The 20,592-nt window shown below is 42.6% G+C and overlaps 1 protein-coding gene across 27 annotated transcripts in view; it reads left to right on the top strand.

Annotated features, from left to right (window-relative positions):
* Positions 1-8,112: 8,112 nt before the first annotated feature.
* The window catches only part of CCDC88A (coiled-coil and HOOK domain protein 88A), a 70,158-nt gene continuing 57,678 nt past the window's right edge, over positions 8,113-20,592 (top strand). For all 27 annotated transcript variants that reach the window (XM_085542582.1, XM_085542581.1, XM_085542579.1 and 24 more), the window contains exons 1-2: positions 8,113-8,587; positions 8,671-8,771. In XM_085542582.1, the coding sequence (XP_085398708.1) occupies positions 8,525-8,587; positions 8,671-8,771 (164 nt within the window). In that variant the 5' untranslated portion in view covers positions 8,113-8,524. The remainder of the gene's footprint in view (positions 8,588-8,670; positions 8,772-20,592) is intronic.

The following is a 20,592-nucleotide window of genomic DNA, read 5'->3' as shown; positions in this document are numbered from 1 at the left end:
AAATTGGATGAAGTATCAAGGGTTCGGGTGCTAATAATTCCCGTGTCAGAGGTCAGTTGTTTGCTATTTGCACTATTAGTGCTTGTGCTCTCTGCAACAGCTTCTGCTGTCCTGCCAGCTGCTGTCTGCTCCGCACTGCACACGCACCGCCGGGGGATGGAGCAGGGATCTCATCACAGTCAGACCTCTTGATATTTTGAGATAATGATTATTATTAGTGCCAACACCCCTTTCAGGGGGACCGTCGCACTAAACTACTGCACAAAATTGGCCGTCCCCATTTGTTAATTAATTTTGTTTGTAAAATACTCCTCTGAGGGAGAGGGAATAAATGTTACCATTAAGGACTTAAATGGGCTTTCAGATGAAATACCATAACCAGCTGCAGGTCAGCAACAAACCATTCTTTGTTAAGGTGTTTTCCTTTCACAGAGATACAGACTTAACAAGCTGAATAATCTCATCCTTTTAAGGTAGACTGTTAAGGTAGACTATGTCTGCGATCAAAAATACCCTACAGCAGAAAGGAACAAGCATTGGTTCTTTCCAACCGGCCATTGCTTTTAGTATTAAATGTTCTGAAAAGAACTGTGCAAAGGGCTACAATGTCCTCCTGCTCGTGGTTCATATCTTACACCTCCTTAGCTGCTATTAACATTATAAAGTAATCTTCAGCAAAAATAAACCCTATCTGGCCCATACAAGAGCACATAAAGTATAATCTTACCCAGGTTATAAAAACAACCAGCCAACCAAATGAACAAAAAACCTCGATACTTGCTAATACTATAAGCATCGTGAAATCAGTAGTGTGTGAAATTGCCTTAGAATAACTCCCCCTACAGCCCCCCTCCCTCCAAAAACCATCAGCTTAACACAAGCCTGAAATCTTGAAATTACAAGGAGAAATTACTTTTTGGCCTAACCATCCTCCGACCTTTAAGCCACCAGCACACCGTGCTATGGCCTTAACCCAGATAACCTCAGGCGTTCTGTTAGAGCATTGTTTAAGTATCCTTAAGAACCCCAGTATTGCATAACAAACTTACAAAAAAAAATATGGAGTTTTGTAGGTATATCGGGCCCACAAGAGGAATCTTCCTAGGGAAGATGGAAAAATATTTAGACATTAGAAAGGAATGTGCAGGAAACAACTGTTGACACAGTGGTTCAGAGAAGTCTGAACAAAATAAGCAAATACATCACCGTAGGTTACAGCAGAAGAAAACCAACTCTGACACAAACTACCTGGATACAATTCTTAAACTAAAGAGGGTAAAAAAAAATGTCAGAAGATACATGAAATGGGAATAGCAATGAGGTGAGGTTGTTTTTCACATATGGCAGTGGTTGTGCTATTTTTAATTGCTTCTTCTCAACATCATTTTGCTAGTTAGTGTAGCAGCAGATACTGCACTGATAGCATACATAATAGGAGCCTTGGATTTCCCTCTCAAGGCAAGCAATAGTTCACAGAAAATAACTACACACCATTAGTAGGCATAACACAAGAGAAGATGTGAATATGTCATTAATTGTGTGCGACCAAAAACTGCCCCCACACTTACTGTGATTCACTAAACCTACTCTGAATCGATGATCTATATTTTTGAGGTGCCTTTACAAACCTTTGTGGCACAACATTTCCCAGACATGGACAGAAATAGGTAAAAATTCCAATTTTGTATTCGTCTTCAATTAAATGGAATTCACAATTAAACTGGCGACAGGGTACATTGAACCATCTGGATGTAATGCAAACAAAGGATCCTTGCAGCTAACTATGGCCTCTGAAAGAGGTGTGAATGAGCAGGCTGTTCCCACCCTTGCAAGGAGCCTTATCAGGAATGCTATCTAGCAATTTTATTACCTTTTGTTATTATTACTCAGCAGTTGTTTTCTTGACATTTTAGTTTTTATATTAATTAGCACTAATGTTTTAATATGCCTTTTTAATGCAGCGATGTAAAAGAGTAACTTGTGTTTTCTTGTTCCACGAACACCTTGGCAGATTTTTTCTTAAGCCAGAATAGGTATTTCTTAAAAGCTTTTAATTGTCTCATTAGTACTTCATACAGAGAAAAGCCGTTATCAGAGGTAAATAATTTTACATGTACCCAGGGGTACAATCAGATATGAAAATTATTAGACAATCCTGAGGAAAGAGCTGAAAGAAGAGATTTGGATGGAGTACTGTTCTACTAACAATTACATTCTTAGCATCATGTATTTTTAGTCCTTATGCACATAACTAAGCCTGAAAGCAAATGAATCAAACACAAAGTACGCCATCCAGTTTGTTATTTACTGACCTTGGGAAGATCCTGTAAACCAGTTTCATCTGATGAGGAATGCCTCTCTAATGAGACATACTAACATGAAAGGTGACCCAGGGCTCTGCGTGAGATGGAGCTAATAACTTCTGCTGAGCTGATAAATATGGGTTTCACACCAGCATTGCCCAAGCTAGTGGGGTCTAGTGATGCTGTGTAAAAATATGGATGAAAGAAAGGAGGCATCAGCAAGAGTACAAGGGAAAGGGTGGGGAGGCAATTACCAGTAACATGGTGGTGGGTGAAGCAAAGTAAACGATGTCATAATAAAATGAAACTGAGGTAAATGGATTTTGAAGAGGTAAATAAGTCTTTCACTGGAGGTACAAAACCCTTTCTGTTTTGTTAAGCTGAATGGTGAGAGTGCTCTATATGGAAGGAAAACACTAGAGAAGAAAATCAGCCCAACGTTTCTGTGCATTAGGGATCTAAAATGGCGTTGCGCTGTTGATATAATTATGTTGTCTTGCTTTTCTAGCTACCTATCTGCATATACTAGCGGTAATTGCTAACAATTATGAGACTGGGCTGCACTTTGCTGCTTCTCAGAGGGGATGCAGAACATGCCCTATAATTCATCTTCCTGACCCAGTTCAGGAGAAGCACTGGCAGGAACTTCTTTGACAGACGGCATGTCAGCAAGAGCTTTTTGCTCTGTCTCACTCCACTAGCCATGACCAAAGCTATTGCCCTAGATAAATGCTGTTCTTGCCATAATGCTTAAGGCTTGGGTTTTTGGCTGTTTGTTTTCAAGTATTTTTAAGGGGAAGAAAGTGGATGACATTAGTAGATGTTCTTGTATTAGATAAAAGTCTAAATGTTCACAGATAAGGCTAAACAACAAAAAGACCTGAATTAATATAATTCTATATATTCTATGGTACAGACAATTTTTGCAGTGCGTTGAAGACAACTTTCTGATGCAGGTGGTGGAGGAACCGACGAGGGGAAGGGTGTTACTGGGCCTTATTCTCATTAACAAGGAAAGACTTGTTAAGGAAGTAAAGGTTGGGGGCAGCTTGGGTTGTAGTGACCATGAGATGGTGGAGTTTGAGATCCTGAGTGGAAGAATTAAAGCAAAAAGTAGGACTGCTACCCTGGACTTTAGGAGAGCCAAGTTTGATCTCTTCCGGGACCTACTTGGGGCTTTCCTGTTGGCCAGGGTGCTAGAAGGCAAGGGGGCCTGTGAGAGCTGGTCAGCATTTAAACAGCTCTTCTTCCAAACTCAGGATTGGTGTGTCCCTGTGAGCAAGAAATCAGGAAAAGGTGGCAGGAGACCTGCGTGGGTGAGCAAGGAGCTCATGCGCAATCTCAAAGGGAAGAAGAAGGTCCATAAAATGTGGGAAAAGGGTCTGACCACTTGGGAAGAGTATAGAAATGTTGTCAGGGCCTGCAGGAATGCAACAAGGAAGGCTAAAGCCCGCCTGGAATTGAATCTGGCAAAAGTGATAAAGGATAATAAAAAAGGCTTTTTTAAGTACGTTAACAGTAAAAGGAAGACTAGGGAGAATGTGGGCCCACTACTAAGTGAGGGGGTTGTTCTGGTAATGGGGGATGCTGAGAAGGTGAAGGTGCTGAACACTTTCTTTGCTTCTGCCTTTGGTGAAAAAGCTCTCCCTCAGGAATCCCATACCCTGGAGGTTAGTGAGAGGGTCTGGGGAATGGGAAACTTCCCTTCAGCCAGGGAAGAGGTGGTCTGTGAGCGCTTAGGCAGCACTAATGTTCATAAATCCATTGGACCCACTGGAGTGCATCCATGGGTGCTGAGGGAGCTGGCAGAGGTGATTGCTGAACCGCTCTCCGTCATCTTTGAGAGGTCTCAGTGAATGGGGGAGGTGCCTGAAGACTGGAGGACAGCCAATGTCACTCCAGTCTTCAAAAAGGGCAAGAAGGAAAATCTGGGTAATTATAGGCCAGTCAGCCTCACCTCTGTCCCTGGAAAGGTGATGAACAGCTTGTGTTGGATGCCATCTCCAGGCAACTGGAAGAAAAGGAGGTTATCAGGAGTAGTCAGTGTGAGTTCACCAAGGGGACGTCGTGCTCGACCAACCTGGTGGCCTTTTATGAAAATGTCACTGGCTGGGTGGGGGGAGGGCGGTGGATGTAATCTACCATGATTTCAGCAAGGCATTTGGTACTGTCTCCCAGGACATCCTTATAGCAAAGCTGAGGAAGTGTGGGATAGATGAGTGGTCAGAGAGGTGGGTTGAGAACTGGCTGACTGGCAGAGCACAGAGGGATGTTGTTGGCAGTGCAGAGTCCAGGTGGCGATCTGTAAGTAGCAATGTCCCCCAGGGGTCAGTGCTGGGTCCAGTCTTGTTCAACATCTTCATCGATGATCTTGATGAGGGGACAGCGGCCACCCTCAGCAAGTTTGCTGATGATACGAAGTTGGGAGGAGTGGCTGACACGCCTGAATGCTGTGCTGCCATTCAGCGAGACTTGATGATCTCTGGAGGTCCCATCCAACCCCTGTGATTCTGTGATTAGACCAGCTGACTTGCCAGAGTAACATCCCTCCTGCCAGTCCAACCAAATGAACAGGAACAAAAAGTCCTACGTGCTTCTGTCTATGGATGAACAACAATATTAAATATAACGCTTCCACCAACTGCTTTGCAGTTTGAATACCAACCTAGCTGAAGTAAATTGATACTAAAAAAGATAAAATAAATAGTCCGGGGTGCCATTCAGTGAGTTAAAGCTGACATTAAATCTGTCTCTAATTTTGCAGTTCTATCCCTGTCAACTTATGGCATTAAATTTTCTCCATTTTCTTTAAATGTGGTGCATTAAAAAAATTCTAATTGCAAGTCAGTAGAAAATTATAGGTTTGGTATCCACACAACTAAAAGAGAATCAGATCGATCTGGATGTGTTACCTACAGATGTCTGGAAATGGTAAATATCTTATCTAATTTTTTTTGCAATTAGCATCCTGCCCCGTGGGAAGTGTTACATATCCATATTGAGGCTGACACAGAGGACTGTTCTTTATTGCAGATACCCTTACAAAATGTTCTCTGTCTGCCATTTTGATACCTACTTCTTACTAGTTGGTACAGTTGGACAAAGTTGTAAGGTGTCTGTTTTAAGAAAGAAATGAAATGGACAGCAGCCACTCTCCCCGAGTCCCACCTGCTTTATTCTTCAGTTTTCAATCAAAGTACTCTCATTCTGAGGGGTCTTACAGTTAAGTTCTTACAGAACTTTCAGGTCTTACTCTGAAAGTTCCCTTATAGTTGACGGGAATTTTGGTCACTCAAAGATATGAAATCTTGAACTGTTCTGGAATTTCCACTTTACTTTTCATGCCACAGAGGACTTCCCCTTCTTTCCACTCCTGTGAAACTAAAAGCAACTTAGACTAGTGTAGATTCTGGGATCTTTATGAATTCCTTGCCAGACTCAACCCCTCTGTGCCTTACTCTTCATGGTATTGTCCCACCTATTCCAGTAGCCTTGGTTTGATACGGTAACAGATTTCTCTGAGCACAAGCGTAGGAACAAGGTGAATGTCCTTGTTACTTGTCAATGTCCAATGGCCACAGTCCTACTAAATCAGCCCAAGCATCCACACTTGCTTCCTATTTTGCCTTAATCTGAAGTTTTGTGAGGTCAGGCAGATCCGTGGGGGAAAGCAGCAGTGAAAGCTCTCTCTGCATCCTTCCTTTGCTTATGCACAACAGGAAGAGAAAACCACCAGGTTTTGCTTCAGATGAAGATGAGCGGGTTGTTTGCACTCTTCTCAAAAAGCAGTCCACGTGGGCAGGACCCATCAGAAATCCTTTGACAAACTCTGATAAGGTAAATGAGGCAGTAAGCAGATAGTTAAGCTATCACGCAGTCTGCCTGCAGGTCTGAGGCCTCACTTTGTGTTTCTGATGTTCTCTTTAATTTAGTATTTCTACCTTTTATTCTCTCAAAGTCTAATAATCATTTAAACTATCTTACCAGATCTATTGTAGCCAACATATATTTGACTTTCCAAGGTGAGAATTGAGATGCAATTTCAAACTGAAGCCACTGTAAAGAAGAGCTGTAGATGTCCCAGATAAAGCTGAAAGCTTGGAGCCTAAGGAGTCTTTAGGAGGTGTGCAGCACTGATAGGACAAGCAAAGATGGTTTCAAACTTCATGTGGGCTGCTGGTTTGCTGAGGGAGTGGTACCAGTCTGAGTTATACCACTCTCAGAGCTGTAAAATGGGTCAGGCCTGGCTACACCTGTTTGTACAATGAGCATTCCTCACATCCACAGGCATCCTGAGGTACCCGCAGCAAGGCATGCAGGCAATGGACAACGAATGCAAGTGAAGAGCTGCTAGCTCATCCGGTTTCTTGTAGCTATTACTATACGGTGAATAGTTCCCCAAGCAGCAATTCATTGTGATTGCAGCGTATACCTGAAAATGAGGCAAGTACTCTCATGCTTAGCTTGACAAAAGGTAAGAACAGAGACAATAAAGCTGTTGTAACTAAGGGACGTTGTTTTGTGGGAAAATATTGGTTGGACTGGATGGTTATGGTGTTCTTTTCAAACCACGGTGATCCTATGATTCTATAGTTCTAAGTTAAGCGTTCCAAAAGTGTTTAACCAAACCTTTACTTCAGTGTGTGTTGTTTGGGAATGCAGGAACCAGCTGGTGTTATTAACATGGGAGCACCATATTGGCTGCGAACCTCTTCTAATTTATAGCGACTGCTTTAACCAAAGTCATTATTGACTAATTAGAGCCCACAAGAAACAAGCTGATGAGGCAGGGAAGTTCCATGGCATTGCACACACAAATGCATTCTGCGGGCTGCTGCCAGAGACTGGGCATGTAGCAGTTGGGTATTCAGGCTGTTACAGAAATGCTTTTGTAGCTCTTTTTAAGGGCTGGTAGTTTGCTGGCAGTTATTCTACCCATGGATCACCAGGTCCTTGTTCTGATCCCAGTCTGTGGATGTTCCCTTGCTCTCTCTTTGTTTCACAGGAGGGCTGCGCTCCCTCTAAAGACCTCTTTTTTTTTGGGGGGGGGGAGGAACACCCAGCCCCGATTGCTGTTGAATACATCAAAATAAAGCCATTCAGCTCTGAGAAAAGAAGGGGGGGATGTGGGGAAGGTCGTCCTTGGACTATAAGATCGTACACACTGACACCTCAGCAGCCGCAGCACTGAGGTGTTGCCGCAGCGCAGCACAATGGCTGGGGGCAGCCCGCCGCCTCTCCCTCCACACCCCCGGGCGGTGCGGCCGTGTCCGCGCTTCAGCTCTGTGCAGAATCCCGTTCCTCCTCCCAACCCTCCTGAGGAACCGCTCCATCCCCCGTTTTTTCTCCTCCAAGCCGCTGGCGATCCCCCCCTCCTTTCTTTCCTCACAGCCATCCCTCCATCCTCCCCCTCCCGCCGCAGCAGCAAAGGCCGTGCGCGCTCCGGAGGCGCGTTCCCGTGCCGTGCCGCAGCTGTCCCCGCGCGGCCCCGCCCCTCTTCAAACCCGCCGCCATCCAGCACAGCGGCTCGAGGGGCGGCCGGACGGAGGGAGGGAGCGGAGCCGAGCGGCGGAGGGATCGGCGGGCGGAGGGATCCATACGCTGGAGCCGCCCGGCGGAAGGGAGGAGGGGGCGGGTGATGCGGCGCGTCGCCGCCGGCTGAGGCTGAGGCGGCCGTTATCTGAGAGCGGGGGAGGGGGCGGCGGAGCAGCGCGGGGCTCGGAGCGGCGGCTCGGGGAAGGGCGAGGCCGCGAGGTGCGGCCGCCGGGCCGGGTGTGACGGCGTCACCGCACTGCGTCACCGCGCGGCCGGACGGGAGCGGGCGGATCGGGACCGGGAGCCGTGCCGCCCGCTGAGCACGCGGCGCTTCGCCGCCCGAGGAGCGAGGGGTTTGTTCCGCACGTTGTTTTTGTCTGATGCGGAATCCCCGGCGCCGGGCAGCGCTTCCCTTCCTGCCGCTCGGCTCCTCAGCATGTAGCGGGCGGGCGGCGATAGCGGGGCCGAGATACACGGGCGGCCTTTGAGACACGCCGCTGTTGGAAAGAGGAAGGTTAATCCTGGCCGCTGAGGCGCGGGGCTCTGGGCGGCGTTGGAGCCGCGTTGAGAAAATGGGGCTGGCTGGCTCCAGCTGAGTCCGTCCGCTTGTGGGAGCTGCTGCGGAGCGGGGCTTCGGGAGTTCTGGCATCACGGAGCCACGCCGATGTCGGCCTGTCGCATGTAAAATGGAGAACGAAGTCTTCACCCCCCTTTTGAAGAAGTTCACACGCAGCCCGCTCGTCACATGGGTAAGCGCTGGTTTTTTTTTGCACGCCTGTCATTCATTTCCCCGTTGTTGGCATTGTGTCCTCACCCGCTGGTTGCGTTTCAGGTTCGGACGTTCGGACCCTTAGCGGAAGAGAATGGGACCAGCTTGGAGGAATACATGACGCTGGTGGATGGCGTGTTTCTCAACGAAGTCATGCTGCAGATGTAAGTGTGTGCAGCACTGCCTGCCTCTGTCACTCTGCTTTCATACCAAAACTGCTCATTTTTCCTTCGGTAGCAGCATGGGTGAATAACTTCTGCCTTTGAGAAGTCGTGTGGTCAGTGGCAGGGGAGACTTTGGAGCAGATGATGGTGTAACATCCAAGCGATGTGATTCCAGGATGCATAGTGCAGTATGGGCTGATGAGACAATCTGGAGCTTGCTGGAAAACGAAATCGCTTTAAGTGGTTTCCCAGATTTCCACTGAGAAGCATAACAGTTCGTTCCGCTGTCAAGTCATGATCATAAAAAACATCTTGCATTAACGCACTTGGGTAATAAGATTCTGGTACCTATCTTGGTTGGCAATGCACCTCTTGAGGATTTACCAGTCGCATCACGTTGTTTGCCAGCAGAGTGGTCTGCTTGGCAATGCCTTCTGCTTCATTTCCCACAGTTCAGAATTGGAGTAGGTAGCAGTTGTGCAGTAAAGCTGAAGCAGAGTGTGGAGCATTTTTTGGCCATGAACCACTGAACTTTTTTCCATAGTCTTGTCTTGAATGCTGCTTAAGAAAAAAGCAGCTCCATCGTTATGAGGTGGCATAAAATCACACGTGAAGAAATGCGTAGTTTGCTATTTAGAAGACATGCAGCTCAAAAAGTTCCAGTCAGAGAAATACCAGCACATCTAACTGTGTGTTGTGATCATTATCTTTTGTTAATCATAGTTCTGACTGAAACATTGCCCACTATTGTAATACTGCTGGAGTTGCCATCCCTTGCAGTGTTCAAGAAGCGTCTGGATAGGGAGCTAGGAGATATGGGTTAGTGGTTTTCTATAGGTATGGTAAAGGGAGGGCGATTGGACTAGATGATCTTGTAGGTCCTTTCCAACCTTGTGATTCAATGGTGCTATGACTAGAGTGTGATACTTCTGTAAAGGCCATAGAATGTAACTTAAAAGTGTTAACGCTGGAAGAAAATACTCATTTTTTTTTCTTACATTTACAGAAGAAGGCAGCAAGTCCATTTGCTTAGGTATGAAAAAATACAGTCTTGTGAATGATGAGATAGATGTATTTATCTGCATGAGCAGCTTGTGATGACAGCTGTTCCTCAGGAGCACTGCACTCAGGATGGGCATCCTGTTACTCCACTTAGAGTTTTACTTGTACACACATACTTTTAAAGCTTTTTCTGCTGGTATCGAGCTCATATGGATAACTTGTATAAAAATAATTCTACTTGCCACATTTAATTTGAATTGTTATCCTCTTGAAATCAGTGCCTTCTTTGTCACTGCAGCTGATTGATTTTTTTCTTGGGCTTCACGTACATGAAATAGCTTGTCAGTTTTAACTGTGCAGGAGCGCATAGAGCTTCTGTTTGATAAGAAATGTTTGACAGCTGGAGACAGAAGGCAAATTTGGTACTGGAACAAAGTGATTTTGAAGAATATAACTTCAAAATTAAGCTTTCTTGGTAAGTTTTTACATTATTAAGAAAATATAACCGAATTGATGTATAGGTGGTGAATGTGTAGAGAGAGAACAATTCTATGCTTGAAGCATCAGCATTGAACTTGGCTTTGATGGCATGCTGGGATGATTGAGGTTTACTTGGAAGGGGTTGTGTGTATATGTGTAAACACAGGAGAGAGGTAAAAAAAACTAAGTTTGGCTGATGGAACAATGGCAAACTACCTTAGAGGAACCTGTAAAAGCACTGGCAGTAACACTAGTTTTACAAATATGTAACTACTCTGGAAGGTGTGTTTAATTTAAAATACATTTGTGGGGAGTTGAGATATGTTCAGATTGATGACTACTTAGAAATGGAACTTCTTCCAGAACCTTATTCTTATTTGGGAATGGATGAGGGGGAATATATTTGTTTTTCTTCCTCTAGGATTGAAAGAGGGGGGAAAAATGTTTTGTGTTTTGCAGACAGGTTCCATCCCTGGTGAAGTCAATGGAAACCAATGTTAACTTCTGGTCCTTTTCAGGATCCACATATTAAAAATGCATCTTCATTTGCAAAAAACATTTAAAGATGTAACCTCAACTAACCAATAAAATCACATTTTCAGCATTTTCCATTTTATTAGGATTTTTCTCTTTTTCCATTTGGTGTTAACTAACATATATTGAAGAATATGGAGCAGAAAAATCATAGTTTCTTTGGAGTTTCTTACATTTTCTGTTACTTATTTCACATTAGACATAGAGATCCATAGTTACGGGCTATGACACATTTAGTAATTCTAGAGAAGCATTGCTCTTGCAGAAGTGACCAGGAGTGCCATGCCTAGAAACACATGGAAAGCACCTCTAGAAGTTGCTATTGACATGAGTTATGTCATCTGGTACTTGCTGTTTACGTTTCTTTAGAGACACATGGGGATGCTGATGTTTTAATGTGAAGTTACAGCTACCAAGCATCTGCTGAGTAAGGACTTTGTGGTGGGTTGTTGCTGTGGATTGGATTAGGTGCTTTAAAGGAAGTTAAGGATGTGAACAAGAGGAAGCTCCCAAGTGCTGGGAGGGAGGGAGGGAAGTTATAGCCTATAACAGTGAGGGTTAGGCATGTTTTATGCAGTTATACATTAAAAAATACATATTTCATTACATAGCATAATTTTTTGTTCTTGGTAGTTGTGCTGAGATGGTTGGGTTGGTTGGTTGTTTTTCTACTGGAATTGACTTTATTAATACCTAATACATCAGGAAGAGGAAAAACTAATTCATTACATTCCTTGTATGTCTTTTGCTGTTGGCTTTTTGGATGTTTTAGTACACAAGAAAATTGCATGGATTCCATTTGGTATCCGATTGAGTCTGGAGAGCACTTCTTTTACTGGAGATGCTACAGGCAAGCTGCTTTTGTTTTATTTTGTTTATTTTCCTGTTTTTTAAGGTGAGTTCCAGTCACAGAATATTAGCTCCTGACTTGAGAGAATGTCTCATTTCCTGTTTAAATTTAGGTCAGTTTCTTCAAAAGTATTCAGTTACCAACCTTCTGCTGGGAGCAGTCTGTGTCTGATGCATGGATGGAAACCCATCTGTCTTTCTAAGTCTGGGCCTTCATCTTTGTGTTCTTTGATACAGAAAGAGGTTATGTATCTTGGAAGTAAATCGCAATGCAGAGGGATCACCTCAGTGGGCTTCTGCCATAGCAGAGAGGTGGGGGAGCCGACCCACAATAATTCATACCTTTGCCATGCTTTGATGTGAAGATGCTTCTGATGTTGGGATGTGGGCAGGTGCTGGAGTGACGTACATTTTGTGCACTGCTGAAATGAAGCAATAGGATACAGCAGATTAGCCATCCCTTGCACGTTGCATTAATTTAACACATTCATTGATACCACCTGCATTAATTACTGCATCAAAACATGTTGAGAACTATTTCAGAGGAAGGAATATTTTGTTTTTCCTCCATCTCACTGTTCAGCCGCAGTTTTTCTCTGTCTGGATCCACATACAGACCTTCCACACCCATACAATTTTCCAGGTGGACTGGCTGACAGTTTTCTTCCACTCCTGTGGTGGTGTGTGCCTTGAATGTGTAGACTGCTTCAGTGAGTCATTTTCTGAGCTCTCAGTCTTCAGTTGTAAGCTTTTTTTCCCCCCAAACAGTTGAGCTTGCCAGCCCATACTTTGGCTTGCTTATATCTCTCTGAAAACTGGACTCCATCTCCAGTGCTTCCACCAGCTGCCTGGCTCTGTGAAAGAGTGCAGGGATGTGTGCTCCAATCCAATTAACTCTTTCATGTGAAGGCCAAAGAGCAAGAGGCGGCTTCAGTCAGGTTTCGACTGGGCAAAGGGATGGGAAAAAATGATTTAGGGAAAATTAAATCGGTGAGTTTGGCAGCAAAAGTACAAGCGTGTGATATTTTAGACAAATGGCAAATAAAATGAAAGTCTGTGCCATTCTCATTTGTTGGAGTGGATGGATTTGATTCACGTTTCTCAGCCTCACTCTGCCAGGCTTCCATGATGCGGGTAGATGTCGCTAACAGTTGAGAGCTGTTGCTCTCCAAAGTGCTTTTGCAGAAATATCAGTGGCTCAGTCTAGAACTTTGAAGGTTAGGAAGCAAATGGCCTTATCTTCCCCTGCATATGTATATGTGTTTCTCAGCTCTTCATGTATGGTATGAAGTATCCTGTGCTTGTGGCTGCTTATTTCTTCTGTTTTACTTCCTACTGTGTACTCAGTGTGGCTGGTAGCTGAGGCCGAGGTCTAAAAGCTGAGTTTATCTGTGTGTTTTTACAAATGGCAGTTTTATCTGAAATATCTAAGATCAAAATAGCTTATTTCAAGCATTAAACTGTTCTGGCAAGGAAACAGCTTATATCCACTGTGGCTTTTTAGTTTTACTTTCAGAGTGTTTTTCATTTTGCTCACATTCTGTGTCTTTTTTGAAAGCACTATATAAAGAAGTTAGCAATTGCTGTGTAAGTGTATAATTTATCTCCTGATTGCCAGGAAAGGTAAAAGTATACTGACACACCATCTCCTCCTATGGCATAGTTCAGTTAGGGCTGTTTTGTGAAGGCTTCAGGGCAGAGATCTCTGAGTGAGTTGACGGAGGAGATGCATCCACAGAGCACAGCGTGGCAGTACTGAATAGAGCTGTCCTTATGCATGGCAAAGTTGGCTTTAACTTTCAGTCCCACAACAATGCCACAGGTGTGGTTATGTCCAGGGGAATACTTGCTCAGGTTTGGCTCTAGTGGCTGTGCTGTGTGTTTTAGTGGTTCAGCTTTAGATGGATGAGAGGTTCCAGCTGTGGCTGCCCATATTTCTGACTGTGGGGCTGACTTTGCTTTTCCTCTGTCACTTCTGTGCTGCCACTGCTGTTGCTCTCCATGTAGTAAGGAAAGGCCAATACACAAGCTTGTTTTGCTGTGATTTCTGTGGCGTGAAGAGCTTGCTCAGGTTGTCAGGGTGCCTTGAGCAGCTCTACAGTGTTACGGTAGCATAACAATAATAAATGCCAAAGTTATAGTTAAGTCAGAAATGTCTGGGCTGACTGGCTGCCATCTTTCTCTGGCAAGGCTTGCCTTGCTTCTGGTTCCATGGCTTGTGTGGGGATCTGTACACTGCAAGCCTTTATGAAATATTGCCGTGCTCGGATTTTTCTTTTACAAACTAATCTGGTTAGCTGACAGGTTGGTTGCAAAATCAGGCATCTCCTCATCCTACGTTTCATTTGAGAAGCTTACTTTGGACTTTCTTCCTTTGTTTCTTCTGTCAGGAAAGGTTTTTTTTAGCTTACTGTTCTTCTGCATGTTCCTCTTTTTTTTTGGTTCCTCTTATTTCTGAACTAAATGCTTTTTATTTTTTTTATTTTTCTTCCTTTATCTTTCCATACTGCACTGCTTTTCCCTGTGTAACTGGTTATTTAGGGATCAAGACGTTTTTCATAATGCTGCTTTGTTAGAACACGTGACTTCAGTGGTCAGAGATTATTTGGTAATAGCTATGTGGAAGCCACTGGTTTTGTTTTGTTTTAAAGAGCCCTATGCTTATGGCTTGAGATGCTCCAAAGAGGCATGGCCCTTATTTGCATGCCTCTTCGGTAGTTGTTACTAAGCAGTGTTAACAAAATGCTCCCTCTTTGTTTCATTGGAGTAATTGCTGCTAAGGCAGTGAATTGAAGCAACAGTACGGCTTGACCTAAACTTGGTTAGTCTGCTTTCCCGTTGGCTCACTCCAAGGAAAAAGCGAGAATTATCTTAAGTTGTATTTTTGGACTGGGAAATAGCAAGGGATGAACTCATAAGCAGCTTGTATTATTCCTGGCTTTCGCTGAATCTTTGGATCTGTGTCGTGTGTTTAGATAGACTTCAAATTTTGCTTCCTTTTCTGCAGCAGGGGGAGCAGAGGTCACTTAGGTTTATTGTGGAGGTTTATCTTATTTTAAGCTAAGGGAGAAAATTGCTCTACTTTTTTTTGTTTATGTGGTATTTTTGTTTTTCTTAAGCAAACCCTTGAGCAAAAAAAAAAATGTCTGGTGTAATTTCCTGGTACCTTGGGAAGATGCTTTGCTGTATGCTTAGGGCATTGTGTATCCCAAACAAAAATAAACTGCACGTGTTAGCTGATGTATTATAAAATATAGACAAATGTTATACTTACAAATGTTGGTTTGCATCTTAGCAAGGATATTAATCTTAGTGTTTTAAGATGAAAAGAACGCAGCTCTTTTACAGACCCTTTATATATATGCTGATCTTGTAGCTTTGTGTGGTTAACAGGGGTAAGGTCCTTCGTGGACTGCTCTATTTATATCTAAATCAGTAGGGGATTGTGCATTTATTGATGTGCACAGAAAACTGACTGTGTGCTTCAGTTAATGAGACGAAGCAGGGAAGTTGCTGACATCGTCCAAATCCTTACAACAAACGTAATGTACTTTCTTGGGAAATCCCCATGCATCCAAGAAAGAGCCTTGCACTTGAATTTATTCCCTTCCCTGGGAGAGTCAGCACAAAGGACATCAGTTGGCAGTCAAAAATTCAGTATAAGGAAAGGTAAGGATCTCATATTGCATGGGAGTGTTCCTTGCAGATCTTATTCTTTTTTGAGAGGAGAAGCGGCTTGATTTGCTGTGTTCTGCATTTCTCTGGCAGAACGTAGAACTGTTCTTTGTTCCTTTTTTTTTTTTTCTTTTTTAAACTTAAATCTGAATAATGTAAATGCAGACATGGAATTAAATATTTACCCTACTGAAATCGTTCAAAAAGCAAAACGAAAATCTTAGCCAGGGCTCCATGTTAGGATAGGTACATTTGGATCTTTATCCTAAGCAAAGCTGTGTTTATCTGAGTAAAGCTCTACATTGTTCACAGACGTATATTTTATTGTTATTAGTTTACTTACAAAACAGTCATGATACTTCTTCAGAGTAAAGGGAGCTAGGGAAAAATTGTGTGGTTTTCTGCCTTCTCAAGCAATATTGGCTTCCATTCCTATTTGGATTTCCAGGCCTTTGTGATGAAGAATTTAGATTTACTGTTTATCATTTTTCTTACATGCAGTGGTTTGTGTGTGTGAAGGCCAGTGAACTTATTTCTGAAGAGCACAGGAAAGAAAATCTCTCAGTTGCTCTAGAGGATTTGCCACCTTTTGTGTTTCAGAAAAAGCCTCTACAATGAGGACTGAAATGGTATTCTATTTGCATGTACTTTGAGCCTTTTTAACACATCTCCCAGATTTGTTTGTTTCTTGTAGGCTGTTGGGCAGTCCATGATGGGAAGGTGAATGATAAATCGTTAGCAGAGTGCTCTGAGAAGAATACAGAGAGATAGAGGTGGACCTGTAGATCTTCTTTCCTGAGGTGATCTCTGCTGCAGGCCAGTGTTTGTTAGGCTTTCTGGTCCTCATCTGTTTGCTTAAAGGAGGCTTTGTCTGTATTGTTTCTTCTAGAAGTCTGCAATCATTTAACACCCAGAAGTGCTCACATTGTGCAACACTATTAAGTCTTCTGTTATGCTCTGAGCCATAGTGATTTTCCTCTCCTTCAGTGGAGCTGAGATGTATTGGAGGCCAGCTGAGGAGCAGGGATAGGCAGCTCCAGCTCTGCTGGGCATTCCACTGCTTGTTATAGGGATTTGCTGATCTGAATTGCTGGCTCAAAGCTGCTTTGTTTGCTTTAAACATAGTAACTTTTTAGTGTGATAAAAGAAGACTGTATCTGATGGTTATGTTGGATCAGTAGTACTAAAGCTGTTTCCTGTTGTGTGATAAAGACATCTGTTGCTCTGTAAGGTTGACAGCTATTATTATATCTTTTGCAGAGGTGTTAATGCAGTGCTATAGGTGTGCCTAGTGAATGATAGGTAAACTGTTTTATTTCCTCAGCTTTCTTTGCCTACACTTTGATCACCTACATGCATCTTTACTATTAATGAGAAGCGGATAGAGAAAGAAACCAGTGTTTGTGTTATGGGTTTTTTTTTCCCCCCGTAAGTGATGTTTTCAAGCACTTGAAATAACAGAACAGGCACTGAGTGGGACTAACAGTTAGAGAATGGGACTGCACTTTCTGAACGCTTGTTGAAGATCTTTCATAATGCAAATGTTTTTATACTTGGCCCCAGCTACATAGTGATACTGTTCTGATCTTTCATCATCTGTTCTTGCAGTAAATGGTCAAAATACCACTGAGCACTGGTTGTCCTTTTATCCTCCAAGTTTAACTGTGTGGATATCCTCCTTCTTAGTGTCTCTGGCTGCTTTTTTGACCTTAATTTTTTTTTTCTAATCTTAACTGTTCCTCAATGTAGATGATTCAGAATGGCTATCTGTTGTCTTACTGTGATGCTATGTTAATGAAGACAGTTCAGAGTGGTTATCATCACAGAAGCACAGAGCATCTTCCATCACAGTGAGTAACAGGAAGGAATTGCCTGTGCTGTTTTTCAAAGTTGGTGCCAAAGGTACTTTCTGACTACTAACTTCCTTTTGTTCCTATTCAGTCTTTACTAAATACTATTGCCTCAAAATGTGGGAAAAATTATATGTCAGACATTTGATCTCTTGGATACACAATGATTTTGTCTGGCCGTTTGCACATGGACATGTAAACCTGGGAGAATACAGGTATGAGGGGATGCCTCTTCCTACAAATGACACACTGCTGAGATGGTGAGGCTAGCAGGTTCATTTTGATGGAGGAAAGAGATGCTGGGCTGCTCTGCACAAAGGCTTGTGGCAGGGCTTCAGGTGCAGTTATTCTAAGGTATTTCCATCTTGAGTAATTAGGCAGCTCCTCTGCTCTGAGCTGAAGCACTGTGCAGCTGCCTTGTGAGTAGTTCAGCCTGTTCAGATGCTACAGAGCTCAGGCTGGGAGAAGGGAAGCGACATATTTTGTCCTCGTCTGTTCTTGGCAGTATTTATCTTTGGGATCCCCACCAACTAGTTGGTTGTAGGCCACTTGGTTGTGTTTTTAAAGCAAAAGCTTTGGAGCTTCAGCCTCCTAATAGTTTATGATGTTGGGCATCTGCCTGGAAATGGAGTTCTGTGCAAGGAGCAAAATATTTTTGATACTAGACCTGTGATATTGGCATGAGGCAAAAAAACACTTTGATACAGCTGGTGGAAATTTGGGTGTATGTAGTCAGTCTCTGCTAAATGTAGAGTTAGCAAAGCATCCTTAAACTGAGGTACTGATGGTCACCTTATTTTGTGGTAAAGGGTAACTTGGTATTTGTAGTAACATCTTCAGGTGTTTATGTATATGTCTGGAGGACTACACAAGCATTTTGCTGTGCACTGATTGATGCCTAAGAAGTATTGTATTGAGGGTAGAAATACAGATGCTTGGCAAGAGATGGACTGTAGTAACCGCACTAATTAGGATTTGAGCATCCTTATACTGGCTTCTATGAAAGCACACGAAGTGGCTAAGCAGGATTCAGAAGTGAAATTTCAGCAGCTCCAGAACATACACACCTTGTTTCTCTATCAAGTCAGGCTGCAGCTGTCTAGTTGCAGTAGTCATATTGCCAATGTTATAAATACATTGCAGCCTAAGCAACGTTTACATGTAAAAATGAATACTACGCTGCAGTACCCTAGAACTCTATTGGTAGAGTAACAGTCAATATTTATTACCCTTCAAGACGTGTAACAATTATATTCATTCAGTGACAAATTCAAAATCAGGGTGTGGCATAATACTTAATCATTAAACACCAACAAGGAACAGATGGTGAGAGAGGACACAACTGATTTGCAGCTTGCAAAGGTTTAACCGTGAGGCCATTAAACTATCACATTCCCTTTTCTGATAGGTTTTGGCCAATGAAAAATTAAAGACAGTCCTTGATTATATGAGGTCTCAAGCTGTAATTTGTGGCACTGGTAATATTTCAAAAACACTGAAGTTCTTTCTGTATTCAGTAGTTTTCAACTGATGCGTTATTGGGGTAGATGCTCTTGTCTGTTTTTATTGCTATTGAGATTAATGTATCTTGTCATAAGTAGGTTGCTCTTAAATGTAAAAGTGCTTAAGGGTATCTTTTACTGCTCTGCTTCCTATTGATTTCTTGACAGATTTGCCCTATTTTGCTGGGCTATTTGCCACTGAAGCAGTTCAGTCTCTCCACTTAATAAAAGGACCAGTTCAGAGCATGCGTTGTGTTAAAAACGCTCCCAGAGTCAAAAGCACAGTAGCCACAAGAGCCTTCTGTCTTTTAAAAACTGGTTTTTATCATTCATCTTTATAAAAGGTCAATTTTAGAAATGATTTATTTAAAAAAATATTTTATTGCTTATCACGTTCCCAACAGCACATCTTATTTCACTGGTACTGGACCAAGTGCATTCGAATAAGTGTTAGTATTTAGTATTACTAAAAATTATCTTTTTCTTAGCGTTAGCAGTTACTGTGCTTTGAAACTCACCACTGAGAGTTCAGGTATGTTCTGAAAGCCAGAATTTTCCTCACATGTAACGCTGTGGATTTGAAGAACAGTAATTGAAACTTCTTGACCTTAAATTCTATTTATTTATTTTTTTTAATAAAAAAATAAGCCAGGTATTTTCATAAAATGTAAGGAACGTCAGCCATTAAGTTGGTATTGAGAGATGAATATGTGCATAATTTAAAGGAGAGGGACATATGGGGTGATTTGTTGGCAACAAATCCGAAGGAATGCTGCTTTACTTTCAATAGCAATGTTAAGTGAACAAGTCAGGAAATCTTTGGCACTCAGTGACATTAACTTCGACACAAGATTAACACCGTGGAATTTCTGATCATCTTTGTCTGGGCTTAACTTGTCAGAGTTGATCCATACATTGTTGGATTTGTAAGGATTAAGGTGGAGGCGATGAAACGTAAGAATGATATTGTTGTAGTACTGCTGACAAGGTATCTACTGATGTTCTTAATAATGTTCAGACTCCATTAGAAACTGATAGGATATTGTGTGAGGGATGAGCAGGTATTTTTGTGCTGTGAGGAGAAACGCTGGTATTCAGGAGCTGGAGACAGGTATAATGGCTCTGTAGGTCTTGATTGTACTTAAGTGTTATGACTCCTGATTTCAGAAGTGTCTTTTCATATCATCCAGTAGAACATAAAGCACGTGCAATGTCTTCAGTGTGTGTAAATCCCAGCTGTGAAATCCTATGCTTCAAAACAAAAAGATACCAGGGTTGATGCAGGCATGCGTCGAATCACCTGCATCCTAGGGAAGCTTGGGCCTATAGTTGCTTCTGTTTTTCATCCTCCCCACAAATAGCCGTGGTGATGATTTTTTTTTTTACTTATTATTTTCTTCTGCTGTTCAGGAATTTGTTTGCATGTTCATTTCCCATTTGTATTTCTGGGATAGATGTAATTAATTTCCTTTACAAGTGTGTAAAGATTGGAGTTTGCATATCAGCATCAGCTTTTGATGTCTATGTTTTGAATTAGTGTAACTGCACATGAATGGTAGCGGTGGTACTAAAGATTGTGATATTATCATATCCAGGGAACACCGGTTCCCTCTGCTGTGGGTTCTCTAAAGGGAGACTCCATTAAAATGTGTGGCATTAGGAGCGCAGCTGAAGATGATGATAAAGCCTGGAGGTAATCCGATAGTCTTTAAGATTAAAGGTGAAGATTAAAGAGCCAAATCGGCCTTTTGAAGATATGAATGCAGGAATAGGAGATTCCAGTTGAGCCCTGTATTCCATCAGGCCATCAAGATTTATCCTGGATTTTCTCTTCTGGTTTTAACAAGTCTGAATGAATTCAGTTTAGAAGGGAGCTCAGTTTTGCACATCCATAAAGCATAATCTTTTTTAGCCCATTTCTTTCCTTTG

Source organism: Coturnix japonica, chromosome 3 (assembly GCF_054131305.1).
Source record: "Coturnix japonica strain WE chromosome 3, WE-NBRP24, whole genome shotgun sequence".
NCBI classification, from domain to species: domain Eukaryota; kingdom Metazoa; phylum Chordata; class Aves; order Galliformes; family Phasianidae; genus Coturnix; species Coturnix japonica.
The sequence above is the reverse complement of the archived record's forward strand: the minus strand, read 5'-3'. Positions and strand labels throughout refer to the sequence as shown.